This window comes from Phascolarctos cinereus, unplaced genomic scaffold (assembly GCF_003287225.1).
Source record: "Phascolarctos cinereus isolate Bilbo 61053 unplaced genomic scaffold, phaCin_HiC Scaffold_3;HRSCAF=262, whole genome shotgun sequence".
NCBI lineage: Eukaryota > Metazoa > Chordata > Mammalia > Diprotodontia > Phascolarctidae > Phascolarctos > Phascolarctos cinereus.
The window spans coordinates 108,838,283-108,865,899 of NW_027555736.1; the positions used below are offsets into that span (position 1 = coordinate 108,838,283).

The following is a 27,617-nucleotide window of genomic DNA, read 5'->3' on the forward strand; positions in this document are numbered from 1 at the left end:
GAGAAGAGGGTATTGTATTTTTTGCTTTCTCAATGGTTGGGGGAGGAGTGGAGGGAGGGAGAAAATGTGGAGATGAAAATAAAATAAAAAAATTAAAAATCATTTTCTCAAACAACCAATATATGCTGCTTTAGAGCGTTAAGATTGAAAATACTGAGAGCAGACAACTCTTTAGATTTGTACTTTTTCTTCCTCTGGAGGAAAAACTGCCACCTGGTTTCAGATAGTCTTGTCATTCCAATTAGTCCCCACAAAACTAGTTTGAGACCTACATCTTTGAAGCCAGTGGGGGGTCTGACTTTCCAGCTTCCATTGCTTTACCTCTGAAGCTCTGATCCCATCCCATCTCATTCAGTGGCTCCTCTGTGTCTGGCCTTGCCTCTGCACAACCCTTAGTGGGGATGGGTAGAAGGACTTGATGGGCTATATTTTGGGATCGTGATCCTAGGCAATGACCAGAGGTGACACCAAGGTCTGGGGCCGAGGGTATCACGTCTTCTACAGGACACAGCTTTCAGCCTCTCAGTGAGCAAAGCCATCCCTACCTAGGCTTGGAGAAGTTTCCACTATCTAAGTTTCATGACAAAGCATGTTGTTCTTGGCTCTTTTCTCAAGAAGCCCTATAATGATGAAGATAACTAAGTTAAAGGCAAGTGTCTGCCTATCTCTGAGCTGCCACAGACATGAAGAAATGGGCTAATGGAGCAGCCTAGTAACCATCTCACAAATAGTTGCTAACCCTCTATCAGGATATGCCTCCAAATCCCAAAGAAGCTCAAGTCAGACAGACATTTCTGGTAACTCAGTTTAGGGACCTCCACCAGTAGCCATAATGCTTAACAGAAGACATATCTGGAAAAGTTGTCCCTACCTACATCCTCTGTAAGTACAACCTGGGTGTCTCATCTCTTCTCCCATTCACTTCATGCTCTTTATACAAGTCCTCATCTGTCGGTTATTGATTGTGCCTTAAAAGAAAAGTACCCATCCTCTCATACCCTTGCACTCGAAAGGGACCCAGCCAGAGATGTGTGAACAAGGGGAGTGAGAGCAGTGAAATTGGGCTAGAGCCCTACTTGGCAAAACAGTGGGAGTAAGAGAACTAGAGTAGAGTCCAAATGTGGTGATGAGACTGTCTGGGCTTTTTGCAGGGAAACTACCTAACAGGTTCGTGGTTGGAGATTTGGCTCCTAAACATGGGAGTTTATCTCCTGAGAGTAATTAAGTTCAAGGTGGATGATTCTAGCTAAAATAAACCAATCTGGAAACACTGAACCTTGAAGGACATCTCCTTCCTGTGTACCCTATAGTGAAACCCTTCATAGGAGACTCCCACATTTCAAACTCTTCCAACCTGATGATGGGTTTTCCACCATCCTCCCAAAGTTCTCCTCAGTTTACACAACCAACACCAGGGTCCCAGGGACCTCATGTCCTCCCAGTAGAGAGAAGGGCTCAGCATAAGAATTATTACCTAGATTTTCATGACAGCTTTGCTGCTGGCATTCTTTAGAGAATGAAACATTTCTTCCTCTGGGGAGGAGGAGGCTGTAAATTTTTTTTTGGTAGAGGGGTAGGATAGAGGGGCCAGCAGAGTTTCGTGTTTACCTGGCCTCTGTGCATACACATTCATACAGACATGTAGCCCTCTTCTTTTTTCCTCTCTTCTGTCAAGGGTCTCTGACAGCTGTCTACAGGGACATAGCAGGCAGCCTCTGTGGCCCCTCTGTGTACAATTTACGATGCGTAGCAGGCACTGCTTTCCTACCCCATGCCAACTGATGACGGGAAATACTGTGGCAGACAGGCTGGATTGAAGGGAGCTGTATCTCCTGTCTTAAGATTCTTCCCTTCTAACTCCCCTGCCTCTCACATATTCATTTAGGAGATGGTCCTAAATAACTACTCTCTTCCTTGGGATGTGTTGTGACCAGTGAAGGGATAGTGCTTGGTCCTCAGACCTAACCTGTCCTGTTTCAGAAAAGCACACCTACCTCTCTTTTCCATTTTTACCTCCCTGGCACATCTGAGAGTATCCTTGATACAGACCTTCCATCAGCCTTCTGCCAGAGCCTCTGACTCTTAGAATTACTAGTCATGAGACTCTTGGCTCATAGACTGCCCTACAAACTGCCAACCAGAGGAACCTAGCTGTAGCACTATTCACCTCTGCCCCTTCTACAGCCATATCATAGGAGAAGTAGGCCAGGGACAACCCAGACCCAGAGAAATAGGAAAGAGTGACTATATCCCTGGCAAAAACATTCCTTCCAGGCTCTGAGCATTATTATTTGTCTGTCATCTACTATTTCCCCTATGGCTAACAATTTCCCACCACCTATTTCTTTCCCTGTCTCTATACATTATTCAGTCATTAGCCACATAGGCACAAGCTATTCCCAACTCCCGCCTTCTGTTCTCTCATCCCTATCTTCCTAAACCCTGTTCAACCTTGCCTACCCCTTCTGCTGTGCTCTCTGGAATTCCTGTTCCATAGTGAAACAAACTTCCCTTTGCTCTAGACTTCCTTCTCTCACATCCTTCCATCTACTAGCCTTCACTGAGACCTGTTTTCCCCCAGATGCAACCCTGGCTATCCTTTCTAGTGTTATATCTTTACTCAAATCCCCTGTATAACTTGGTCCAAGAGGGGGAATCATAATGCTACTTGCTCCCTATTTCCAATTCCGAAATCTCCCTTTATTTTCATTACTAAGCAACCTCTCTTCCTATGAAGTTCAGTGGATTAAAATTTTCCATCCAATCCAGATTATGGTGGGTATTTGTATAGGCCTCCACTTCATTCTCTGTCATTTCTCAAGTTCAGCACTCAGCTCACCATCTTCTCTTCAACGCCTCCCCTTATGTTGGGGGATTTCAGCATCCCATGTGGATTCTCCTCAACTTCTGTAACTCCCCCAGTTCTTCAGTCTCTTTAAGCCTTGTGACGTATTCATCCTATCCCAGCCACATACAAGAGTTGTCACACTCTGAGTCTCACCAGTACCCACAAGTATGCTACTTCCTTAATAAAAAACTGACATTTCTCTCATTCCATCTCTCCTTGGGTCTCACCCTCCTAAATCTATTCTTTACCCTCATCATGACCTCTAAACCCTTTATCCCTCAGTATTTTATTGGGCCGTTTTCCCTGCTCAGACTTAATTTTCTTCTCTTTCAAATAGTGACCTTATAGTTTCAATTGTGCATTTCCTGTATCCTCTAATTGAGGAGTTTTTAGGTTGGAGCCTGTGAACTTGTTTTTTTAAAGAATATTTTGAGAGGAAGCTAGGTGGCAAAGTGGATAGAGCACCAGTGCTAGAGTCAGGAGGACCTGAGTTCAAATGCGGCCTCAGACACGTAACTCTCACTAGCCGTGTGACTCTGGGCAAGTCACTTAACCCCAATTGCCTCACCAAAAGAAAAAAAAAGAATAATTTGATAACTACATTTCAGTCAGTATAATTGGTTTTCTTTGTAATCCTGTGTGTTTTATTTTATGCATTTAAGAGAGGGAGGGAATAAGCATTTATATTTAGCACCTACTATGTGTTAAGCACTGTGCTAAGTGATTTAGAAATATCTTTTATTCTGAGAGAGGATCCAAAAGCTTCACCAGATGGCCAAAGTGGTCCATGACGCAAAAAAGGTTTAGAACTCCTGCTCTAATCTGTCACTGAATTATTGCTTTGATATTCATCTCTTGCCAAACCTCAGGTCTGGATTATACCTGTCATCTGCCACCTCTGATGCTACATGTGCCATAGAACTAACCTGGAAGAAGTCACACAACTATGCTGACTGGGTATATTATGAATTCATGGCATCAGACTTTACCTGGGCCTTCACTGCAGCAAAGTAATCCTTTCATTTTCCTCCTTAATAATTCTCTATCTCATTTCCTGCAGAAACTATTCCAAAAGCTCTCTTCCACTCTCAAGCCTCCCATGCCTCTTCCCCTCCTCCCACTGAAGACCTTAATTCTTCCTTTCCCAAGAAAATGAAAGCCATTTGACATGAGCTTCCTCTTCTCTTCTTCTCTCCATCTCAAACCCCTTTGACAATCTCTCACTCTTTCTCCTCCTTTCTCCCAGTTTCTGACAGTGAGATGGCCCTTTTCCTTGCTATAGCCAAGCTCTCCACACGTACTTGCTTTCTGGAGCAAATTACAGCCCCAATCATCCTCTTCCTCTCATTTTCTATCTCTCCCTGCCAACTGTTTCCTTTTGTCCTTCCTAAAAGCATGCCCACCCTCCCCTTAAAAAACCTTCAGTAGATCCTTTCAATAATTATCCTATAACTCTCCTCTGTTTCCTAGTCACATTTCTAGAAAAAGCTGACCACAGTTGTGCCATCTCCTCTCACTCCTCAACCCTATGCAGTATGGCTTTGGACCTCATCAGTCAACTGAAATCAGTCTACAAAATTATTAACAATCTTTTAATTACCAGATCTGATGTTCTTTTCTCAGTCCCCATCCTTCTTGACCTCTGGCTCCTTCATTTGACTCTTGATCCACCTTCTGCTCTAGGAGAGTCTTGTATTCCCCTTCTGGAGCACATTTTCTCTTCTCTGCTGCCTCATAGAATTTCTTCTTCCAGTACCTCCTTTTACATAAAGCCTTTCCTAATCTGCTTTGCATTTATTCTATTGATTCTGTATATATGTATATAGATACATACACACGTGTATATATGCACAAATATGTATATTTGTGTATATACACATGTTGTGTTCCCCTAAAGACAAATTTTAAATTAGAGATTGTTTCTTTTTATATGTGTATCTCTAGCAGCTAGCATAATGCCTAGTATAGAGGAGATGTTTAATAGATGTATGTTGTTTTCATGATTAATGTGGAGATGTTTAACATGGTTGTACATGTCTAACCTATATCAGATTGTTTTCTGTGTTGGGGAGGGGGCAGGGAGGGGAGGGAGGGAGAAAAATTCGGAACTCAAAATCTTGCAAAAATAAATGTTGAAAACTATCTTTACATGTAATTGGAAAAAAATACTGTTAAGTTTTTTTAAAAAAAGATGTATGTTGTTTTATTTCTCTGTAGAGTTGCAAGGGTCCTTAAAGGTAATCCATTCCAACTCCTTCATTTTAAAGATGGAAAAATTACTGATGAGACCAAGAGAAGTTAAGTGACTTGCTCAAGGTCACGAGCTGACTGGCAGAGCTGGAATTGAGAAAGCCTTTGTTGCCATGGCAACATTATTAGTGTCTTATGCCCTTTTATCTTGGTTTTGGCCATGCTTTGGAGACAAGGTGTATAATCGTGACTTTGCCCCCATTTCTGGTGACTTAAAACCCAGTCTTTCATCCACAGTGGGTTATTTGGAGTAGTGTGAGACCTAGGTCAGTTTTATAAATACTTTTTTAAAAAATGCCCTCCACCTGCCCAGGGGACAGTCTAAGTCTCAGGATCCTTTCTAAGCCTTGTTAATGTGTGTTTAGAAGGAGTTAGGTTTTAAAGGAAACTTGTTGCTGAGTTGGTGTTTGGCTTATCTGTGTGGCTGTCAGGCCCAGCTCTGCTTTTCACTGTTTGTTTGTGGAGCCTGAGTCAGTCCTGATGGTTCTCTCTTCAGTCCTGCTGCCCCCACTCTGTTTAAATGCCAGCTGCTTAGGGTTTATCTGCAGCCTTGTAGTAACACGAACACTTGCCCAGTCCTGTTCTTCCCAGCAATAGCCAGTTAACGTGTGCTTCTTTGAACGAGACTTCAGTAGCTTGTTACTGAGGACATGCAGTGTCTAGAGTAAAGGCCTTGGGCATGATGCCCCTTCCCTGCATTGCCAAACAACCAGTGATGGTGTTTGTGGCCTGCAGTATTGGACATTCACTGCCTAGCTTTGGTCCCTGGGAACCATTCTTGCCATAACAGGCCAGGTGGTCTGCCTAAGACGGATAATAGTCTTTTTTTTTTTTTGAAATTGAGAAACCAGAGGGCAGCTAGGTGGCACAGTGGATAGAGCACTGACCCTGAAGTCAGAAGGACCTGAGTTCAAATGCAGCCTCAGACACTTGACACTTACTAGCTGTGTGACCCTGGGCAAGTCACTTAACCCCATTGCCTAGCAAAAAACAAACAAAAACAAAAACAGAAATTGAGAAACCAGTTTAGGTCTCATGTTTGTCGTTATCATCATAATTTTCATCAAATATTTGTTGAGTACCTTCTTTATATTTTCTGGGGATAAAAATTGGTGTGAGATATGTTTCTTACCACTGGGGGCTTCACTGTCCAGTTGGGGAGACAAAATGCATAAGTAGATACTCCCGAAGCGGTGGTTTTGGTGAAAATCAGGGTGAGATTGTAGATGTCTCATAGGTAGATAGGTGGTCCTGAGTTCTTAAACACTGTCCAGAAACTACCCTACAGCCAGGTATCTTCAGGAGGGCCAAAAACAAGTGTGGGTATAGGAGGAGAATTTGCATGTTATTTAGAGAACATAATTTGATATGCTGACATTGGCTATGAAATCACTCTATCCTTTAGCAGTTTTCACATGAATATTACTGTTGCTGTCAATCCTTGGTTTCTCTCGCTGCTGCTTCTTGAGTACGTTGAGCCAGGTCTTTGACCCCAGAAAGAGACAGAGTAACCTGGTATTTGGGAATAAAAGCATTTACTACAAGCCTCTCCCAGATTTTATTACCCACAACAATCTCATTTCTGTATTTAACAATTCATAATTGTTAAAAACAACAAATCCAGAATAGCTTCCCCCTCCACCGGGACAATGGAGTGTGTACCTAGAGTATCTTGCACAGCATCATATACCTTGAATCCCCCTTTCAAGGGAATAGAAATCTCACTTCTGTCACTGTCCGTTTCCATGTTGGACAAGTTAATCTCTCTGGGCCTCAGTTTCCTTATCTATAGAATTTGGGGATTAGACTAGAGAGCCTCTGTGGTTCCTTCTATCTCTAAATTGATGGTGCTATGTGGAATAACAGAATCCTGAGCTCCTTGACACTCTGCACAATGCAGGCGTTCTAAGAGCTGTGCTTTTCTTGGTTGGGGGGACTTCTTATCCTGGTCAGTAATCCTGAAGAAATCTGACTGGAAAGGCTAGCTTTTGTTGGCTAGGAAATGGTTGGGACCTGTATGATCTTAGACTTCTAGGTGGGGAGAAATAGGAACTTGTCCTATCGTTGGCCAGTAAGTTAAGAGGGTGAGAGACCCTTGTGTGCATGTGCATGCGCAAGCGTGCACACACACACACGTGCACACTCACACATACGTATACACACACACATATGTTGTCTTTATCAATTTTCGTTACCATTTGTTAGGTAGTCTGGAAGTGTTAGGCCCTGAGAGGTAGGACAGGGATTTCGGGGGCACTCTGACCTGCTTTTGCAGAAATCTTACCCAATAGGATCTCCTGAGCATAAAAACTCTTAACATTGCCAACCTTGGTCAGGTCTGTAGTCTATGTAGAACAAAATTTTTTTAAAAAAATTGATATTTTTTCTAATTACATGTAAAAATAATTTTAAAATTCATTTAAAAATTTTTTGAGTTCTAAATTCTCTCCCTCCCTTCCTCTTCCTCCTTTCCTCTTTTCCCCTTCCCCCTTCATTGAGAAGGCAAACAATTTTACATACATTATACATATACAGTTATGCAAAACATTTCCATATTAGTTACGTTATGAAAGAAAACATAGACCAAAAAAAAAACCCTAAGCAAAATAAAGAAGAAAAAAAAACAAAGAAAAAGAAAGAAGGTTTAAAAAAGTGTGCTTTGATTTGCATTCAGACTCCATCACTTCTTTCATTGGAGGTGGATAATACTTTTCATCATAAGCCCTTCGGGATTGTCTTGGATCATTGTATTGCTGAGAACACCTAAGTCATTCACAGTTGGTCATTGTACAGTATTCCTATTACTGTGTATGATGTTCTTCTGGTTCTGCTGATTTCACTTTGCATCAGTTTGTGTAAGTCTTTCCAGGTTTTTCTGAGAGTATCCTGCTCGTCATTTCTTATAGCTCAATAGTATTCCATCACAATCATATACCCCAATTGATGGGTGTTCCCTCAAAAAGAGCAGCTATGAATATTTTTGTATATTGTATATTGTCCTTTTCCTTTTTCTTTTTAAAATTTCTTTGGGATACAGACCTAGTAGTGGTATTGCTGGATCAAAGGGTACGCATGGTTTTATAGCCTTTTGGGCATTGCTTCAGTTGCTCTTCAGAGTGGTTGGATCAGTTCACAACTCTACTAACAGCGCATGAGTGTCCCAGTTTTCCCACATCCCTTCCAACATTTGTCATTTGCCTTTTCTGTCATATTTGCCAATCTGATAGGTGTGGGGTGGTACCTTAGAGTTGTTTTAATTTGCATTTCAGTAGAATATAGAACATTTTTTCATATGATTATAGATAGCTATGATTACTTCATCTGAAAATTGCCTGTTCATATCCTTCAACCATTTATCAATTGGGGAATGACTAGTATCCTTATAAATTTGACTTAGTTCTCTTGTATTTGAGGCCTTTATCAGAGAAATTTGCAGTAAAAATTTTTCTCACAGGTATGATTACTATATATTTCCCTCCATCCTATTTTCCCCCTCTGTTTATCCTACTCGGTCTCTTTTCCCCCTGTCCATCCTCAAAAGTGTTTTGTTTCTGTCTGCTGCCTCCCCCAATCCCACCTCCTTTCTGTCAGCCCACCCTCCCTTTCTCTTATCCTCTTCCCCTCCTACTTTCCTATAGGATAAGATAGATTTCAATACTCAACTGAATGTGTATGTTATTTCCTCTTTGAGTAAATTCTGATGAGTGTAAAGTTCCAATGTTCCTCTCCCCCTCTCATCTTCCCCGTCTTCTTCTCCACTGTAAAAGCTCTTTCACACCTCTTTTATGTGAGATAAATTACTGTATTCTACCTCTCCCATCCCCCTTCTTCCAGTACATTCCTCTTTGATTTTTTAAAAAAATTTTTAGATATCATCCCATCATGTTCAACTCACACCCATGCTGTCTGTGTATACTTTTTCTAACTGCCTTAATGATGATAATGTTCTTATGAGTTACAAGTTTAATCTTCCTATGTATGAGTGTAAACAGTTCAACCCTTATTGAATCCCTTATGGCTTCTCTTTCCTGTTTACCTTTTTGTGCTTCTCTTGAATCTTGTATTTGAAAGTCAGGTTTTTGTTCAGTTCTGGCCATTTCGTCAGGATTGCTTGAAAGTTCTTAGTTTCATTAAGTGTCCATTTTTTCCCCCTGAGGCATTATACTCAGTTTTGCTGGGTAGGTGATTCTTAGTTGTAATCCTAGCTCCTTTGCCCTCTGGAATATCATATCCAAGTCCTCCCATCCTTTAATGTAGAAGCTGCTAGATCTTGTGTTATATTGACTGTGGCTATACAATATTTGAATTGTGTTATGGCTGTTTGCAATATTTTCTTCTTGACCTGGGAGCTCTAAAATTTGGCTACAATATTCCTGGGAGTTTTCATTTGAGGATCTCTTTCAGGAGGTGATCAGTAGAGTCTTTTTGATACCTTACTCTCTGGTTCTAGAATATCACAGCAGTTTTCCTTGATAATTTCTTGAAAATTTATGTGTAGGCTCTTTTTTTGGGTCATAGCTTTCATGTAGTTTAATGATTCTTAAATTATCTCTTCTTGATTTATTTTCTAGGTCAGTTGTTTTTCCAGTGAGAAAGTTCACATTTTCTTTTATTTTTAAATTATTTTTGTTTTTATTGTTTCTTGATGTCTCATGGAGTTATTAGCTTCCACTTGCACAATTCTAATTTTTAACTAATTATTTTCCTCAGTGAGCATTTGTACCTCTTTGGTACAGAACTTTTGCCAGTTCTACTTTTTAAGGAGTTTTTTTTGGTTTTGTGAGGCAATTGGGGTTAAGTGACTTGCCCAGGGTCACACAGCTAGTAAGTATCAAGTGTCTGAGGCCAAATTTGAACTCTGGTCCTCCTGACTCCAGGGCCAGTGCTCTATACACCGCGCCACCTAGCTGCCCCAAGGAGTTCTTTTCTTCAGTGAATTTTTGTACCTTCTTTTCCATTTGGCCTAGTCTGCTTTTTAAGGAATTCTTTTCTTCAGTGAATTTTTGTGCCTCTTTTACCAATAGGTCAATAGTGTTTTTAAAGATTTTTGTTTTTGTTTTTAGTACTTTTTGTGCTTCTTTTACTAAGCTGTTAATTTTCTTGCATCACTCTCATGTTTTTCCCCCCAGTTTTTCCTCTACCACTCATCTCTTTCTTTAACTAAACTTCCCAGGAATTCTTGTTGGGTTTGGGTACAATCAGCATTTCTCTTTGAGGCTTTTTTTGGTAGCTCTTTTTCACATTGTTTTCTTCTTCTGTGTTTGTATTTTGATCTTCCCTGTCACCATAATAACTTTCTATAGTCAGAATTTTTTATTGTTTGCTCATTTTTCCAGCTTGCTTCTTGACTTTTAACTTTGTGTTAAAGTTGGGCTGTGCCTCTAGGGTGGAGGGGTCACTGTCCACTCTTCAGGTTTTTGTGCACCTGTTTTCAGAGCTAGTTCTGGGGATCTGTAAGTTTTCATTTCTTCCAAGGCAGTATGATTTGAGGAGAGGTGTGTTTACTTCTCTCTGGGCCTGTGCTCTGGTCTGTGATCAACCACAAGCACTCTTTTCTGCCCTGGAAATGTGACCAGAGCCCCTGCTCCCGTGTAGCCACATATGGGCAATGCAGCAGAGTCCTACACTCGGTACCATCAAAGGGACCCCTGTAATCTCCTGACTGATTGTCTGATCCCCTTACTATCTGTGGGCTGAGAGCTCTAGAAGCCATTACTAACAATTCAGTACTCCCAAGGCCTGCTGCTGGCTTGTGCTGGGCGTGGCCCATTACTGGATACATGGTGCCTGGGGCCTCAGTGTTGGCTTATGCTGGGTTGCAGAGCCTGGCTGCTAGCTGGTGCTGGGGTGTGGGGCCTCAGTGCTGACTTGCTGGGGGCAGCCTGTGCTGGATTGCACTCCACTCTCACCCCAGTGTGACAGATGTTTCCTGCAGCCTTTTAAAGGTATGTTGGGCTAGAAAATTGTTTCACCCCATCCTTTTGTGAGTTCTGCCACTCCAGGATTTGTTTTGAGGTGTTATTTTAAAGGTGTTTGGAGGGGAATTTGGGAGAGCTCAGGCAAGTCCCTGCCTTTTCCCTGCCATCTTGGCACCACCTCTCAGAATAAAATTCTGACAGGTTAGGGATCTCCTATTTTTATTTGATAACTTATTGCTAGACTCCTGTTTCTATCATCCTTCAATTTATCTAAATTAAATTTTAATCTCTGTGTTTAGTGTGCACCATTTCTTGAAGTAATGAAGGCTTCATTGTGTTAAATGGAACTTCCATAATCTGTCCTAAGCCTTCTCTGCTCAGATTCTTTTTTTTTTTAATTCAATTTTATTTTATTTTTAGATTTAAATTATCTCTACACCACCTTTTTCCTCTTCCCCCTGCCCCTTGAAGAATTGAGAAAGACCATTACCATTACAGACATGTAGAGTCAAACAAAATAAATGACCACATTGGTGATTTAAAAAAAATGCCTCAATCTGCCCCTTGAAACCATCACCTCTCTATCTGGAGCTGGGTAGCATGTTTCAGCATGAGTCTTCTGGAATTATGGTTGGTGTTGATCAGCGTTCATGAGTCTTTCGAAATTTGTCTTTACAGTATTGTTGCTAATGTTTGTGTTGTTCTCCTGGTTCTGCTTACTTCACTTCACATCAGTTCATAAAACATTCCTACATTTCTTTGAAACCATCCCCTTCACCATTTCTTAGAACACAGTAGTATTTCTTCCCATTCATATATCATAACTATTCAGTTATTCCCCAATTGATGGATACTCTCTTAGCTTTCAAATCTCTGCCACCCCTAAAAAGGTTCTATTAAAGCTTCAGGGAGACCTCTAGTTTTAATATTTGAAGTGATTCACATCAACAGATTGATTCATGTTCACCCATCCATTTACTTCCTAATGTCAGAGACCGAAGTCATGTCCCTTCCCAGCCTTTGCCTTTTGTGACTGAAGCAGCCTTATAGTTGTGCCTGTGATCCTATGGCCATTAAAGTCTCGTTTGTTTGGTCCTTGACAAAGGGTGTCCAAGGTTTAGGCTTCTCAGCTGCGTATTAAGGGGACTTTTGACTAAAATTCATAATATTTAGACCTGCGAGAGATCTTAGAGGTCATGTAATACTTCCTTATTTTATAGATGAAGAATAAGTTACAGAGTTGGGAAGTGACTTGCTCAAGGTCATACACATAATAAGTGGCAGAGAAAATATTGGAACCTAGGTCCTCAGACTCCAAGTCCAAGTGCTCTTAAGACTCATCTTTTTCTTTTTTCTCCCAAACATTTGTTTTCCTTCCCCTTTAGTATGATTGCCAGCCCCAGTTGGGACTGATAGAGGAACTCTGTTTTTCTCCCTGGTTCTTTCTCTGTCATCATCATCTCTTTCCCACTCTGCTGATCTCTCCCTCACAATGTTGTTACTGTTATAGCTGCTTCATCACCATCCCCCTCCTCTTGCACTGAGTTTGTGTGACCTTCGCACTACATTCATGGTTTGGGAATTACCTTCCATAATGATGTCAACTGTTGGGGTTAGCAGACACCAGCGGCAGCGATAAGACCTGACATGTTCTAATGATTCCCTCCTCCCCTTCCTCACTGGCCGTGCTGAGGAGGGCAGGGGTTTCATCGAGGTATTTGAGGAGGGGGCAGAGGGAAAGGGGGGGATGCCCACAGGTGCCTATGAGGACTTTGACCTTTGCTGCTATAATATCAGTGTTTCACAGGCAAGGCGGTTCGGGAGCCCACTTGCAGCCCATCAAAAATTGATTTAATTGCAATTTTTCCCCCAATTAGGAGCACTAGAGCTTGACTAATTGGAGTAATAGAGAGTAATAAGGCTCAGATAAAAAGCCTTCCTCGGCTGCCTTTGTATCTTGTGTCAGTGCCTGTCAGAGGTCAGAGAGCTTGCATATTCTATTAGGCAGAGTTACCTTCATTTGTACAAATTAGTTTACCCAACAGTAATTAAAATGCCAGTGTGGGTTGGAGAGAGCTGAATACACTTGATGGGCATGTTGGTGAATGATTTGACAGCTCTGGTGGCCTCCCTTGCCAAAGTTTGTCAGCATGGGCTTGAAGACTCCACAAGCCTGGGGTACTGCGTGCTGCAGCCGGCCAGGCCACAGTGGCAACTGCTGCCCTCTCGCAGTCAAAGCTTCTACATCCTCATTAGTTCTAGGAAGGTCTACCACTTTTTACCTTCTTGGATTGCTATTTACTGCCTCATCTCATGTTCCCCTCTCACCTTCGCTTTCTCTCCATTCTCCTCTTTATATTTTTCATTTTAACAAATACTTTATTAAGTGTCCACCACAAGCAAAGCACTTATGCTAGGTGTCAAGAACACAAAAATGAATTAAGGCAGTCCTTGCCCTCCATGAGCTTACCGTTTAATGAGGGAGCTTAGATATACAGATAAATATGTATGTGTATGTATATTTGTATATACATATATATGTAAAATATTTAATACAAATTAGAATTCAAATTGCTATGAAAAATTTGGAGCTTGAAAAAGACTAATAGCTGATATTTATATAGCACTTGAAGGTTTGTAAAGCACTTTACATACAAGATCTCCTTGATCGTCACAGTAACCTTTTTAGGCATTTTTATAAAGAAACTGAAGTTGTGGGGAGGAGTAAAGTGATTTGCCCACGGTCACATAGCTAGTAAGTTTCATGGGTTAAAACATATAGGTCTTTCCTGCTTCCCAGTCCAGTGTTTTTTCCACTACGCCATGCTGCCTCTCACTTTCAGTTGGGGGAACATGCCTCCTTCCCTTCTTTTCCTACCATCTTTTCTGTCTCTTTCACCCTCCCCCCCCATTATTCTCTCTTCTTTCATCCCCCATCATCTATCCACTCTCTCTCCTCACAAATTCTACTGTTTCCCCCACTATCATCCATTTTCTCTATCTTCCTTCTTTTGTTTTTTAACATCTCCATTTCTTTGCCTTCCCATTATCCTCCTCTCTCTGTTTTTCTTTGCTACCTCCACTAGCCCCCCATCAACCTACCATTCTTTTTCTGTCTCTACCATCCTCCTTCCCTTCCTCCCCTCCAATCTTACCAACATCTAACAAGAAATAAAGCATATACTATTGTCAGTTGCAATCACAATATTGTATTATTTTATTTAACTTTTATGGGAGAAGGCTAGCTATTGGGAAATGATTGTTATTTTTAAAAACAAAATGTACCAATTTTAGAACCCAGCATGATGTAGTAGAAAGATTACTAGATTTGGAGTCAGAAGATAGATTTGAGTCCAAGTTTTATCCTCTAGTAGCTGTATAACTTTAGGTAAGGTACTTTCTCTGAGCTTTAACCTCCTGATCTGTAAAATGTGAATGGCAGTACTTGCTGCCTATTTTGCCGAGTTGTAGCGATGACCCCAAATGAAAAAATGCACGTAAAGGCTTTATAAATTGTAAAAAGCATTATAGAAATGTGAACTGTTGTGGTTATCTACCTCTTCCCCACCATTCTCAGATTTTTGCATCTCTTTTTCTCAGACCCTGTTTGGGCTCGAGATGGCTATAGTGTACTCCCTTCATCTCCTATTTCCCCCTAGCCTATCCCTTTCTGAGTCATTTCAGCATCGTTGAGATCTGAGTCTTTAAAACTTCTTATGTTTTTCTTTAGAGATGGAGGTGCCTTCAGCCCTTGATACTTGGCTTTCTGGCCAGGGAGCTGGCTTGGAGCTCTTGCAGACACATAAGCTAGAACTATCTAGCTCCTGGCCAGTCTGCAGTTTAGCAGAGAATGTGCGCTTTCCCCGTCTGAAGAGACTTGTTGCACGGGGGGCTCCTGAGTTGTATGAGTCTTCTACTTTCTTTTCACCTAGGAAGTGCTTTTGTTCTGTAGCTTTAGATCCTAAATTGGATACATTAGGGAAGAAAATCTCTACATATCTACTGATATGCTTTCAAAAGGGCTGACTTTTTAAACACAAATGCAGATTCATTCTGAGTTTGAGGATCTGCCTTCATTTTCTGACCCTGAATTAATGCTCTTCCCTCTTGAATGAGAAAATTTCTCATTCACACGCTTATGCCTGCAGCATAGACTCCTGCCACAGCTGACCACATGTGGAGGTTCATGTTCGTTTTGGGCTACTATGTTTTAGGAGAGACGCTGACAAACTGGACTGTGTCTAGAGGACTCACATGAATAAATAGAAAGAACTCAGATCACTTAAGAAAGAAGACTTTACACAGGGTTGTTGGAATAGGATTGGAAGAGGTGATTGAAGGCTTTAAATATTTGAAGAGTTGCCATGTGGGGTAGAGAGCTAGACTCCAGAGGAATGAACGAGGACCAGTGAATGGAAATGACAAGCAAGTAGATTCAGGTACATATGAATGAGGACTTTCTGACAATTAGAACTTTCCAAAAATGTAATTGACTGCCTCAAATAGGCAGAGTATAGATGACAGTTTATTAGGGAAAGTTTTCCTGCTTCAGGTACTAATTGGTCTGTGAGGGTCTTTCCATCCCTGAGATCCATGACTCTGTAACTGATATTGATTCTCAATCAGTTTTTCTAGTTTCTCTTAAAAAGGTTCTTTCCAGACTATTAAATATTATTATGGTGTATCAGTATAACCAGATCTATTTAAACAAACTTTTAATTAAAAAAAAATTTTTTTTTTTGTTTGGCGAGGCAATTGGAGTTAAGTGACTTGCCCAGGGTCACACAGCTAGTAAATGTCAAGTGTTTGGTCTGAGACTGGATTTGAACTCAGGTCCTCCTGACTCCAGGGCTGGTGCTTTATCTACTGAACCACCTAGCTGCCCCTAAACAAGCTTTTAATGCCCTGTCCTCCAAATGCAAAATGGATAAAGGAACAGACATAAGAGATTATTAGCATTTCTTAAGGATTTCTGATTCTTTGACGATTGTTGCATTCCATAGTTTGCAGCTACATAGCATTATCAGAAGGATATTGATATTAAAAGATGGGGTTTTGTTCCAGGGAAAAGCCTAGGATCATTAAAAACGCCTGTATAAATCAGTCACTACATAGAGGAGACCAAGAGAGCCTAGAAACCACCTCAGTTAGGGAAGGCCCACCCTCTTTGCTAAATGGGCAGCCATCACAGTCAAGGGCAACACTGGGTTAGAGTATAAACTTGTTTGTGAAAATCTTACAAAAGAGGGTAGTAGATGATGAATGGTGTCGTGTCATAAAACAGCAGGAAGTGGTAGAGAGAAAGACAAAGTGATAGAAACCTTTGCATGAGATCCAGTTACATAAGCCACGTCAGCCTGAGAACGCATATGGATCAAACTAGGAGTACAAGTTAATAGGCACACAACAATAGAAAAGATCTGTCAAAATTTTTATAATGAACTCTTTTCTTTGTCAGTGACAACATTTAGATTCTGACATCATTTTCCTTATGTGCAACATCAGAAAGTTTAAAAACGGCCCTAAAGAAAACAAAGAACAGCTGGATCATACCTAATACATCCAGAGGAAAAGGTTTATACCAGATAAAACAGTTCTGAGGGCCCCAAAGGATTGATTTTCAAATTAATTGAAAGATGCAAGAATGTCAAATTCTTGGGAAAAAATCATGAATGATATTACTACTACTAAAAAAAAAAAGGCAATCGAGAAAGTATCAGTTGCTACTGACTTGTATATCTACTTTCTTATTTCTACAGAATCTATGTGAGAATAATCTACACTCACACTAAGGCTTTCACAAATTATATCCTACAGCAGATCACATCTTTGCAGATATATATATATATATATATATATATATATATATATATATATATATATATATATATATATATATATATATATATATATTAATATATATATATATATATATATATATATATACACATATATATAATATTTTGTGTGTGTGTGTGAGGCAGTTGGGGTTAAGTGACTTGTCTAGGGTCACACAGCTAGTAGGTGTCAGGTGTCTGAGGCCAGATTTGAACTCAAATTCTCCTGACTCTAGGACCTTTGCTCTATCCACTGGGACACCTAGCTGACCCCCAGTTCTACAATTTACTGAAAGGAACAGAGACAGAGGTTCCCGAACTTATTTAGCCTAACATCCTCTTTTTAAAAAAATTACTCAGTGCTCCCCTGGAAATATACTTTCTTCAACCCTTCAACAGTTTTTTTGAAATTTGCTTCATTTAAAAAAATGTAAAATATATGTTTTTAAAAAATAATGTATCTTAAATTTAATAATTTATTGTAAATTTGTGGGTTTTTTCCTGCTTTGAAGTTTTGATGACACAATATTGTACACAAATATTGTGTCATTGTATAGTATCGTATTGTAAACAAATCATTACATGCACATATTCCTGCTGATGCATGTTTCTGGACTTCTGGACAATGCAACAAGTTCCCCTGCCAGTACTTGCTTAAGACTTGTCAGCGGACTTGATCACTGATCGGTTATAACTTGCATTTTGTGTGTTTATTTGGAAAATAATGTAATCACTTTGACTTTAACTCTGTTACACAGCAGATGAAATGTGTAAACGGTTTTTCAAAATTTTCTTCTCTTCTCTTCTTTCCTTATGCTTCTACCACCCCCTTATTTTTATTCAATGCTCCCCAGTTGTACCTGAGGCTACTAACCCCCCATCGTTGAGGGGTGCCCCCCCAGGGGACTGTATCACCCACTTTGGGAACCTGTGGATTAGAAGATCCTGCTGGGCTGATTGTTCGTTGATTAGCGATTAGGATAGGAACTCCTTTGTTTTAACTGTTATAGAGAATTCCTAGATGGCGAAACTAGATCCCTGTACAAATGCAGGTTGACTGGCATCTTCTCTCTGCAATTTGCAGTCTTAGAGAGTTGCTTATAACACTGAGACAATTAAGTGACTTGCCCAGAGTCACTCAGTCAGTACGTGTCAGCTCTCTGTCCACTATGGCATGCTGCCTCTGTTTGTTGATTTAAAAAAAAACCCAAACACTTGGAATGAATGTGGAACATGGCATATGATGTCAGCTTTTTTTTAATATATTGATTGCTTTTGCTAATTTTTTTCTCTTCCTCTTTATTAAAAAAAAAAAGTTTTTTTATAAGAAGTGGCTCCGTGGGAGGGAGAGGAGAGGACTATGAGGAGAAAATATAGGCAATGTAAAACAGAGGACACGAATAAAAGTTTTCATAAAAAAACTTTGGTAGATATTGCATATATTAAGCACTTCCTGTGTGCCAGGAACTGTTCTGAGTGGTGGGATACAAAAAAAAGTGAAAAAGGAAGATAGTCTTTGCCCTCAAAGAATTGACTTTTTAGTGGGTGCGAACCAAAAAGAGAAATGAAAAGTAGGGGTGGCTAGAATGGAATCTGTTGGCCCATGGAGGGACAAGATGGTCTGAGTCATTGTCTGGCCTGAGTTTGAAAAGGATATGATGGCTGTAGTGGGTATTTTCTCAAACGGAGGTTGAGGGAAGAGCTCACCAATGGGGGAGAGGCTATAGGGGTGGAGACACTGCACAGCCCCTGGAAGTGATTCTGGGGACTGCCTTAAAAATTCTCCTTCAAGGAGGTATCTCTCATGTTGTCAAAGTCATGTGACTCCTTGGAAGCTTAATAGCAGACATAAGTGTGAAGACAAAAAGTATTAGCTACTGTAAAGATGGAAGGCGGTATGGTACAAAAGAAAGAGTACTGAGTGTAGAATGCTAAACATGGAGCCTCCAGGTCCAAGTTCAAATGTGGGCTTTGCCACTTACTACCTTTGTGATCTTGGGCAAGTCACTTACCTCTCTGGGCCTTAATTGCTTCGTTTTAAAAAAGAGGATTGTACTGGATGACTTTTAAAGGCCCTTCCAGGTCTAGATTTTTGATTCTGTGATCCTATATCCAACACAGAGGCAGAATGGAAAAGGGACTCCCTATACTTGAGCACTTTTTAATGTAGAATAAATACATTATGCTTATTTCATCATGCCCTAGAACACCACAGAGCTTCCTAAATAAGCTCTATGATTACTCCAAAGAGTTTGGCCAAACCATTCACACAGGAAAACCAGATAAATAAATGGATAGAGAATACATCTTGTCCAGGTATTCTATAACATGATTAGATAGATAGTTCAGTCATAGAGCTAATCTAGTGTAGCAGTACAGATGGTCAAGAAACTGGGCCCGGGATGTAATTGGAAGAAGAAAGTATGCTGGATTGCAGTGTGGAATTGGCTCAGTGCTTTTGACGAGCCCAGACTTCTCCTTGAAATGAAAAGCCGTCTTTTTAATACCAGTGTTCTTTTGGCAGTGGAATCATGGGGTACTGCGGTCTTCAAAGAATGAATGCTATGGGTCACCTAAAGGGCAACATAGAGAAGTGTTGTGGGTGTGAATAGGTTATTCATATCACCCATCAAAAATTGCACAGAAGAAGTAGTGTAAAAGATATAAACAAAGAAGCATGTGAACAGAAGATGTGAGTGAGATGGATAGAGGGACAGTGTACGCGCTTTGTAGCGACTTAGAAAGCCCCTGGCTCATTGGGTGGACTCCCATGGAGGTTTCATGGAAAGACATTGACAAGAATCAGACAGGGTGGGAAGACCTGAATGAGTCGTAATCTGTACCACTGGAAATAATAACCACAATTGGAGCTGTAACTAGGATGGGGCCTGTCAAGGCTTTGTTCCAAGGCACTGAAATTTCGAAGTTTCTTACAGCAGTTATACATTTTCAGTAAGACACAAGGGGAAGGGTGAACAGGAAGGGAATAAGCATTTATATCGTGCCTACTATGTGCCAGGTACTGTAACAACTGCTTTTTGCAAATATAATTTCATTTGAAAATTCAAAAATTTACTGCCCAGTTAGCAAGGATAATTAATTTTAAAAAGGAAACTACAAGAAGATAGTGCTTTCTTCCCTTACCCTCTGCTCTGGCTGGCTTCTACATCAGATAAACTTTTGCCTCTATACTATCCCCAACCCTTATCCCATGCTCCATTGCCTTGTGTTGTACTGGGGTCTCTCTCTACAGAAGCTGGTGTCTCCTTCTAGCCTCCCCTTCCCCTTCAGGACTCTTGTGTGTTCATGGCCAAGTTCCTTCTGTAAGATTTACTCCCTCTGTTCTCTCCACCCTAATCAGTTGAATTTGCCTTTGAAGTTCATTTAAGGGTACCCTGTGTGCTGTTTGTCCTGAGGCCAGAATTGCTAGTTCTGACTCTTCCCCATATTGATAAGATCACAGATTCACTCAATATTGAAATAACTAAGTCACTTGTGAGTGCCACTGCAGATATTTGTAAAAAGCACGGAGGGCAAAGGGGCCACTTAGGAAAGAAATTGGATTTGGAAAGACGATCAGAATGCCTCAGTAATAGGAGAAACTGAGTCTTGGAGCACTTTTCTATTCCCAGGGCTAGAGTAGGGTAGACAAGATGGGGAAGGGAAAAGGAGACTAGAAAGATGGTCTTTAAATCCCTTCCACAAGCCTGCTGGGAGGTCAGGATTGCTGGAGTGGCAGGGATTAAAGTTTCAGGTTCCTCCCATCTCCCTCCCTATTGACTTACCTTGTCACTAATTTAGACCTGTAGCCAGTCAGAGGTCTGTTACAGACCTTCTTAAGAAATGCCTGTGTCTCTGATGGCTTTCTCCCCACCCCCTCAAAGTTCTGAAGAGCCCAATTGCTTGCTTGAATGATTTCCAAGCAGCTATTATGTTTCCAACCCCAGCTAATTGGCTTTACCAGTTATTAATGGATTACACTAAAGTGAAAAATGTCAGGACAGGAGGGCGGGAGGGGGCATGACACCTGCTTGGCTTTGTAGTTTTGGGCTTCGTCTTTCAGAGAGTGCTCCCCAGATTGAAGGTGCTTCCTAGATTGGGGGTCAACATGGCATGACTGGAGTGACTGTATTTGGTCTCACTCAGTGGCAGCTCCGGTGAGTTCATCTTGAAATGCACTTTCATCTCTTGGGTTCAGAGGAAAGGCAGGGAGAATGGGAGCATATCACATAGCCTGAAGAATTAGCTTCAGGTAGGAAAACAGATGGGATAAGAATGACTCAAAAAGAACTTTTATTGGTCAGATTTCTAGAACACAGGACTGTTCCACTCTGCAGTTTTGATTTATCGATCAGTGGCTTGCCCATGCTCCACCCCATCACTTCCTTCCCTACCCCCAGAGCTATTGCTTTCTATGAGATGGTCTTCCTTAGCATTTTATCTCCCCCCATCAAACCAGTGGGATCAGAGAGCAACAGGTGCTGGGGCTGGGTGGTGTTGGACTGCTGCTGCCCCCACATTGTTAACAGGGTATCATTATCATTGTTTGTTCTTTGCCAAGCATCGGCCAGGACCTGGAGAGCCGGTGTCCAGGCCTCTCCCCTCTCCACTCCCTAATGCTGGACATGTAGGGACACAGCCCTCAGGAACTCAGGACTCTGCTATTCTCAACTTTTTTGCTTGCTGTTTAATTTTGCAGGTCTGGTACTCTGGCCACCCCCATTTCCCTGCCCTGCGGTCATGTAACCAAGCAGCAGCCAGGCCCTGGGACACTTGCACAAAAGAACATTGCCACAGCTGTAATGTCTAATTCCAGGGCTGCCCCTAGCCAGGTTCACTACATTGGGCCTCATCTTCCTTAGTAGGCCAGTGAAACTGGCACTTAGACTTAGAACATGGAAACAGACGCATAGACACAGAGAGCTTAGAAACAGCCATATGCATACACCTTTTCATCATCACTAGTTCTAGTTTTTCCAGCTTACTACATTTCCCCTGTTTTCTTATTGTATGCCCAAGCCCCACAAGCACTCCTTCACCCCGAAAACATGAAGTTGGTGTAGAAGAAAGTTATCACCTAGTGTAATTAGGATGGGAAGGAGGGCATTTCATTTAGCGTAGCATAGGAAATGGAAAGAACCCTGAATAAATTCACGTTCTTCCAGGTGGACAGCCTGCATTTCAGTTAGAAACGATCTTGTTACATATATGCTGCAGTGTTGTCTGAGTGGGAATCTAGTATGGCGCAAACCATCAAGCTTACAAGTAACCTTGATTAGGGGATTTTATAATGGATATAACTTCCATTTTTCGGTTCTGTGCTTCTGAAAAACTGTTCTTTCCCATAAGCCTCCCCCCCAGCCTCTCTCTTTACTCTTTCACTGCTCTTCCAATTCTAGCTTGACCCCAAGATCCCTTGGAGAATGAGGAAGACATTTCAGATTGTGTTGCCATATTTTTGCCACAAGTTCCAACAAGCTGGACCTGACTGTGTTCTCACTTTGTTTGGCAGCTCCTTTGTGACAGGGACGGCTTGTTGTGGACATGTCTCACCCCTAAGAATCTGGGACCTCACCAGGTAAGAGAATTTTCTGAGCTGCATGCCTTCTTCTGCAGCAGGGATTTGGGGGATGGGAAGCAAAGAAGGTGAGGAAAAAAAACTAGGCTCTCTCTGATTCTACCTTTACTCCAGGTGAGATGGTCCAGGGACAACCTCACGTCTGGGAGACCTGATGTCCTCAGCCTTTGCCACGTTGTTAGGAGGATGTTGAAATAATTTATAATATGTAAATAATTGTACTTATAATTTATTGTTATAATAACAGCTTGGATTTATAGAGTTTTTTAAGTAAGAAGAAACTTGGGCTGCCTTCAAACAGATGAAAAAAATTATAAAGAATATTTAAAATATGTACAAGGACCATTCTTAATGGTAATATGTTTCCATCTGATTAATTTTTTGTTAGTCTTTTTTAAATGCCACCTTTTATTGTACTGGTGAAAGCATTTTCTAGTTTACCCTCTTCCTTAATTTCTCTGGCCCTTGTTTGTTTCCTCTACCTTTCCTTTGGTAGAATTATGGAATGTCAGAGCTGAGGACCTTTGAGATAATCTAGGCAAAATCTGTCATTTTACAGATGAGAAACTGAAACTTGGAGGTGTCAAGGACCTGTCCCAGTATCATGGAACTAATAAATGGTATAGCCAGGATTTTAAGCCAGGTTCTTCTGTTTGGCCTCAAGATCAGCATCCTCTTTTTCTGTTTTAGATGTTTTAAATATTGCCCTTGTCTTTTTTTATATCACTGTTATTTCTCAGTGATGTCCTCTGCCCTCACCATTAGAATGGTTGCTTTCTCCTTAGTAATAAGTTAAGTCAAGCAAAATAAATCATTTTACAGGCTGTTGTCTATCTGAAAATGTATGCCTCATTCACATCTCCAACGGCCTTTCAGGCATTTCGAACTAAATGTGCAGTAGACATCTCAAATTCATTATATCCAGAATGGAACTCATCATCTTTCCCTTTAAACCCTACCCTGGGTCATACCTTACCTGTTACTGTAGAGAGCAACGCCATCCTTCCTGTCCCTCAGGCTTGAAACCTAGGAGTCATCCTGGACTCCACTCTCTCACCCCCTCCCCCACATCCAAATTATTAACAAGGTCTGTTGGTTTCACCTCTGCAGCATCGCATATTTGCCCCCTTTTTCCCTCTGACACTGCCATCATTCTTTCTCGGGCCTTCATCACCTCATGCCTGAATTGTTGCGATAGCCTACTGATGAGTATGCCTGCCTTAAGTCTCTTGCCATCCTCCATTCAGCCACTGAAGTGATTTTCGGCTTGAGTCTGATCATGTCACCTCCCGCCCCCCCTCCCCCATAAACTCTTGAGGCTTCCTATTGCCTCCAAAATCAAATACAAAATACTCTGTCATTTAAGGCTTTTCATAACCTAGCCTCCTCCTGCCTTTCTAGTCTTCTTATACCTTACTCCTTGCTAAGTATTCTTCAATCCAGTGATACTGGCCTTCTAGCTGGTGCATGAACAAAATACTCCACCTTTAGGCTTCAGGCATTTTCTTTGGCTATCCCCAAAGCCTAGTCTGATAACTGAATCTATGGGAGCTGATGATTTACCAAGCAAAATAGTATAGAGGGAGAAGAGAAGAGGGCCAAGACAGAGCTTTGGGGACACTTACTGCACCTGTGACCTGGATGAAGAATCAACAAAAGAGATTGAGGAGGGATCAGACAGATTGGAGGAAAACCAGCAGAGAGTGGTGCCCAGAGGGTGGACCACAGTGTCAAAGGCTGTAGAGCGCTTCATCCTTATCAGTTTGACCGCTCTGAGCTGAAGCCTCAATGTGGCTGTAATGTACATTTTTCTTATTTTTAGTGACTTGAAGTAGTCTTTTATATACCTGTTGATAGCTTACATTTTTTCTTTCAAAAATTGCATGTTTGTAGTGATCTACAAAGAAACTTAGTCATCCTGTTAAGGTTATTGTTTACCACTGGGGTGTGAATAAAACCTAATATTTTCAGAAGTTAGCATCCTGTCCTACTTGTGTAACTGTGTCCATTCAAACTGAAAGCATCTTTCCTTTTCTTAGTGGTATTGTGGTGTACCTTCACTGAAAATGATCACTTACACCACCTGATAGAAGCCCATTGCAAGTTCTTTTGTTGCAATTTAAAAATAAATTACCAAGCAGAATGTTAAAAAAAAATTGTATGTTCATTCCCTTTGGCCTTACCTAATGGGGAGTGGTCATGCTCCTTTTCCTGTTCCATGGTCAATCTGACTGCTTGTGTTTCATGAATGGTCACTATTCCATATTCCACTTTTTCTTGAAGATGCCTTTACAGTGTAGATATCTTGTTTCTTAAACATTGTCTGCTTTGGGGGGCGTTCCTATGCAAGTTATTCTTGTAAACATCCCATGCCTACCTAGCACCCAACCTTTAGTTTTGTCTTCCCTTCTACATCTTGTCTTTGTCTCTTGATTCTGAAATTTTGCGCCTCTTTTGTCCAGGAAAAGCTTGGGGGAACTCTATTCAATTTATTTGTCTTGTATTTTTGTCACTTTGGAGGGAAGGGAAATCTTAATGTTATACAGTTCAACCCGTTTGTAAAGGGGCCCCTGAGATCTTTTAGCTACCTGGAGTCAGGTCTCAGTCATCTACCTTGAGGGTCATAGCAATGACAGAGCCACTTAGAGTGGCAACTGCCCAGTGTCAGAGAGAAGTTGAGGAGCTGAAGACCTCAATGCCTGGGAGGAGAAAGGAGTTCTACGCTGCTCTGACGGTAGAGCTTCTGAAAAGGTAGAGGTCAGCAGGTACATGGCACTTGGCCAAAACCCTAAGCACATTCCTAAGACTTCAGGTCCCAAGAATGCAGTCAGACTAAGACTTTTGGAGAAAAGATCTTTGTACAACTTTCCAGGCCAGGTCTCAGTAGGTCTTTCAGTGTAGGAAGCTCTAGCTAACTGGAAGGATCAGGGCTGGCTGACTGTTGAAAGGTCTCCTTGAGCTATAACAGTGGAAACCAGTATTTTTCTCTTTTCGTGGGAAGCTGGTTTTAACTCCTATGTCTCAGGACCATGACTCTGCTTTTCCTGTAGACTCCCAACTCTCCCCAAATTCCCATTTGAATAATTTATTTTGACATTGACTTAGCACTGCCTCCGTCTTTTGTTCCGGTTACAGCTTGTGCTGCCCTCTACTCTCAGATATCTTGAAAAAAATTTTTTTTCATTCTTTTTTATTTTGAACTTAAACGCAAAATGAAATGAGCATATCCATATCCATTGTAAAACATAAGAAGAGGATTGTACGTGAAACTGCAAATATGTTATATAGGGCTTGCTTTTCTTTTTACATCTATAATAAATTTAATAAGTAACTTTCAAAGATGTCCTGCTTGTTTGTTATTTTTTCTGACCTTCCTTAGCCTAGATACCTTTTGGAGCAACCATCTAAAACATCCGTTTGCCAAAAGCTCCTTCTGATTTTCTCTTTTTTTCTCCCAGATTTCTCCATAATAACTTCTCCTCCTTCTTAGTTTATTTACCGCATACACGGCCAACCTCTAATAGGTAACACTACTGCTGCAACTCCGCCTTTTTTCTCCTCCATTTTTCTCCCATCTTCATCATTACTGTCCTCCGTTCCTCATTGTATTCCTCCTCTTAAGTTACTCATTCTCTCACTTCATTCCTTATAGTTGTCACTGGTGGCCTTTCACCCACATTTCCTTACATTATCACCGTGAGTTAGAAAGGGGGTTTATACATGGATAAAACAAGGCTCTGAGAGAATCAGTGATTTGCCTGAGGTTATTCAGTTGAGTCTTTTGGAACTGTTACTAGAATCTAGTTCTTCTATTTCCCCCTAACCCTTAATTTTTAATTAAGATGTTGTTGTTAACGCATTATCAGTCACTTCACATTTGAAGGGCCCTCTCTATTTGTGAGATGCTTTTAGGACAGCCTCTTTCAGGCATCACTGCATTGAAGCCAGTAGTGACTATCCCAATAAGTATGTGTGGGAAAGCTTCTAAATTTTGGAAGCGCCTTTAAAGTATGCTTTTCCATAACTAAACATAAGATGTGTTTGTCCATTAATCTCCATTGAGCAGAGGTGCTATGGAAATGCCTCTCTGTCACCTCATAGATATAGAAAAAGCAAAGAGCAGAAGAGACTTGGGGCCTCTCCAAAAGAAAAGGAAGAGTAAGTATATGCTATGTGCCTAAAAAATGTAGTCAGAAGAGGAAATTAGGGTCGGAGGGAAGACCTGGGGCTGAAATGAGGGGCAAATGGGTGGGATGAGGGTAGTTCGTTACCTAGGAGAATGCTACACATTTGATTGGAATAATGAGGGGATGAGCCCTCCAACCTGCTTAAGAAGATTGAGGGGAAAGCAGTAATTCTGAGGATTGAGTTATGGACCAGTAAAGAAAGGATTGGATCCAGCAGTTGTCTTCCATATCTGGAGCTGTAATCTTGGAACTTGTGAAAGCTTGACTGAGCTGGTCCCAGCCATTGTGGCCAGTGGTCATTGTAAGGTGAAGTCAGTACAAACCTCAGGTCTGCTGGCTGATTGTTGGATGCAGATGTGAAACTTCTTCCAGGTGTTTTCTCCTCCTTTACTTTCCACTCCAACTTCTGTGTACTTTTCATTCTGGCCCAATTTGTCTTCCACACCTACTCTAAGGAAGAGGGTGAGGGCCATAGCCACCCTATAAAGGCAAGCTCTATAAATGTTTTAAAAAATATATTGATATATTTTATTTTATTTTATCTTCATTTTCTAATGTTTCCTTTTCCTCTCTCCCACCTAGAGAGCCATTACTCATAACAAAGAATAAAATGAACAGAAAAAAAGTCATTTGACAAAATGAACCAACATATATCAGCAACGTCTGACATAAGTTCCATACCCCTCCATCTCTGAGCTAGGGGAGGCAGGTTCATTCCCATCTCTTTTCTTGGGAGCTAGACTTGGTCGTTACAATTCAAGTGTCCATTTTTGATATTTTGTTTGTTTTTGCCATTTATGTTATTATAGTCATTTTGTATATTGATTTCCTGGTTCTGCTTACTTCCCATTGGATCAGTTCATGTGTTTTCCCTTGCTGTATTCTTTGTATTCATCGTTTCTGATGGTAATAATAGTATTGTATTACATTCATCTAACATAATGCTTATCTATTCCCCAAGAGATGAACACTTTGTTTCTAGTTCTTTGCTACTACAAA

The 27,617-nt window shown here is 41.0% G+C and overlaps 1 protein-coding gene across 4 annotated transcripts in view; it reads left to right on the forward strand.

Annotated features, from left to right (window-relative positions):
• Positions 1-27,617, forward strand: part of FBXW4 (F-box and WD repeat domain containing 4) — a 111,144-nt gene that overhangs the window by 69,489 nt on the left and 14,038 nt on the right. For 3 of the 4 annotated variants that reach the window (XM_020967083.2, XM_020967073.2, XM_020967067.2), the window contains exon 6: positions 22,366-22,431. The exons of the other annotated variant lie outside the window; for it this stretch is intronic. In XM_020967083.2, the coding sequence (XP_020822742.1) occupies positions 22,366-22,431 (66 nt within the window). The remainder of the gene's footprint in view (positions 1-22,365; positions 22,432-27,617) is intronic. 4 annotated transcript variants of the gene reach the window in all.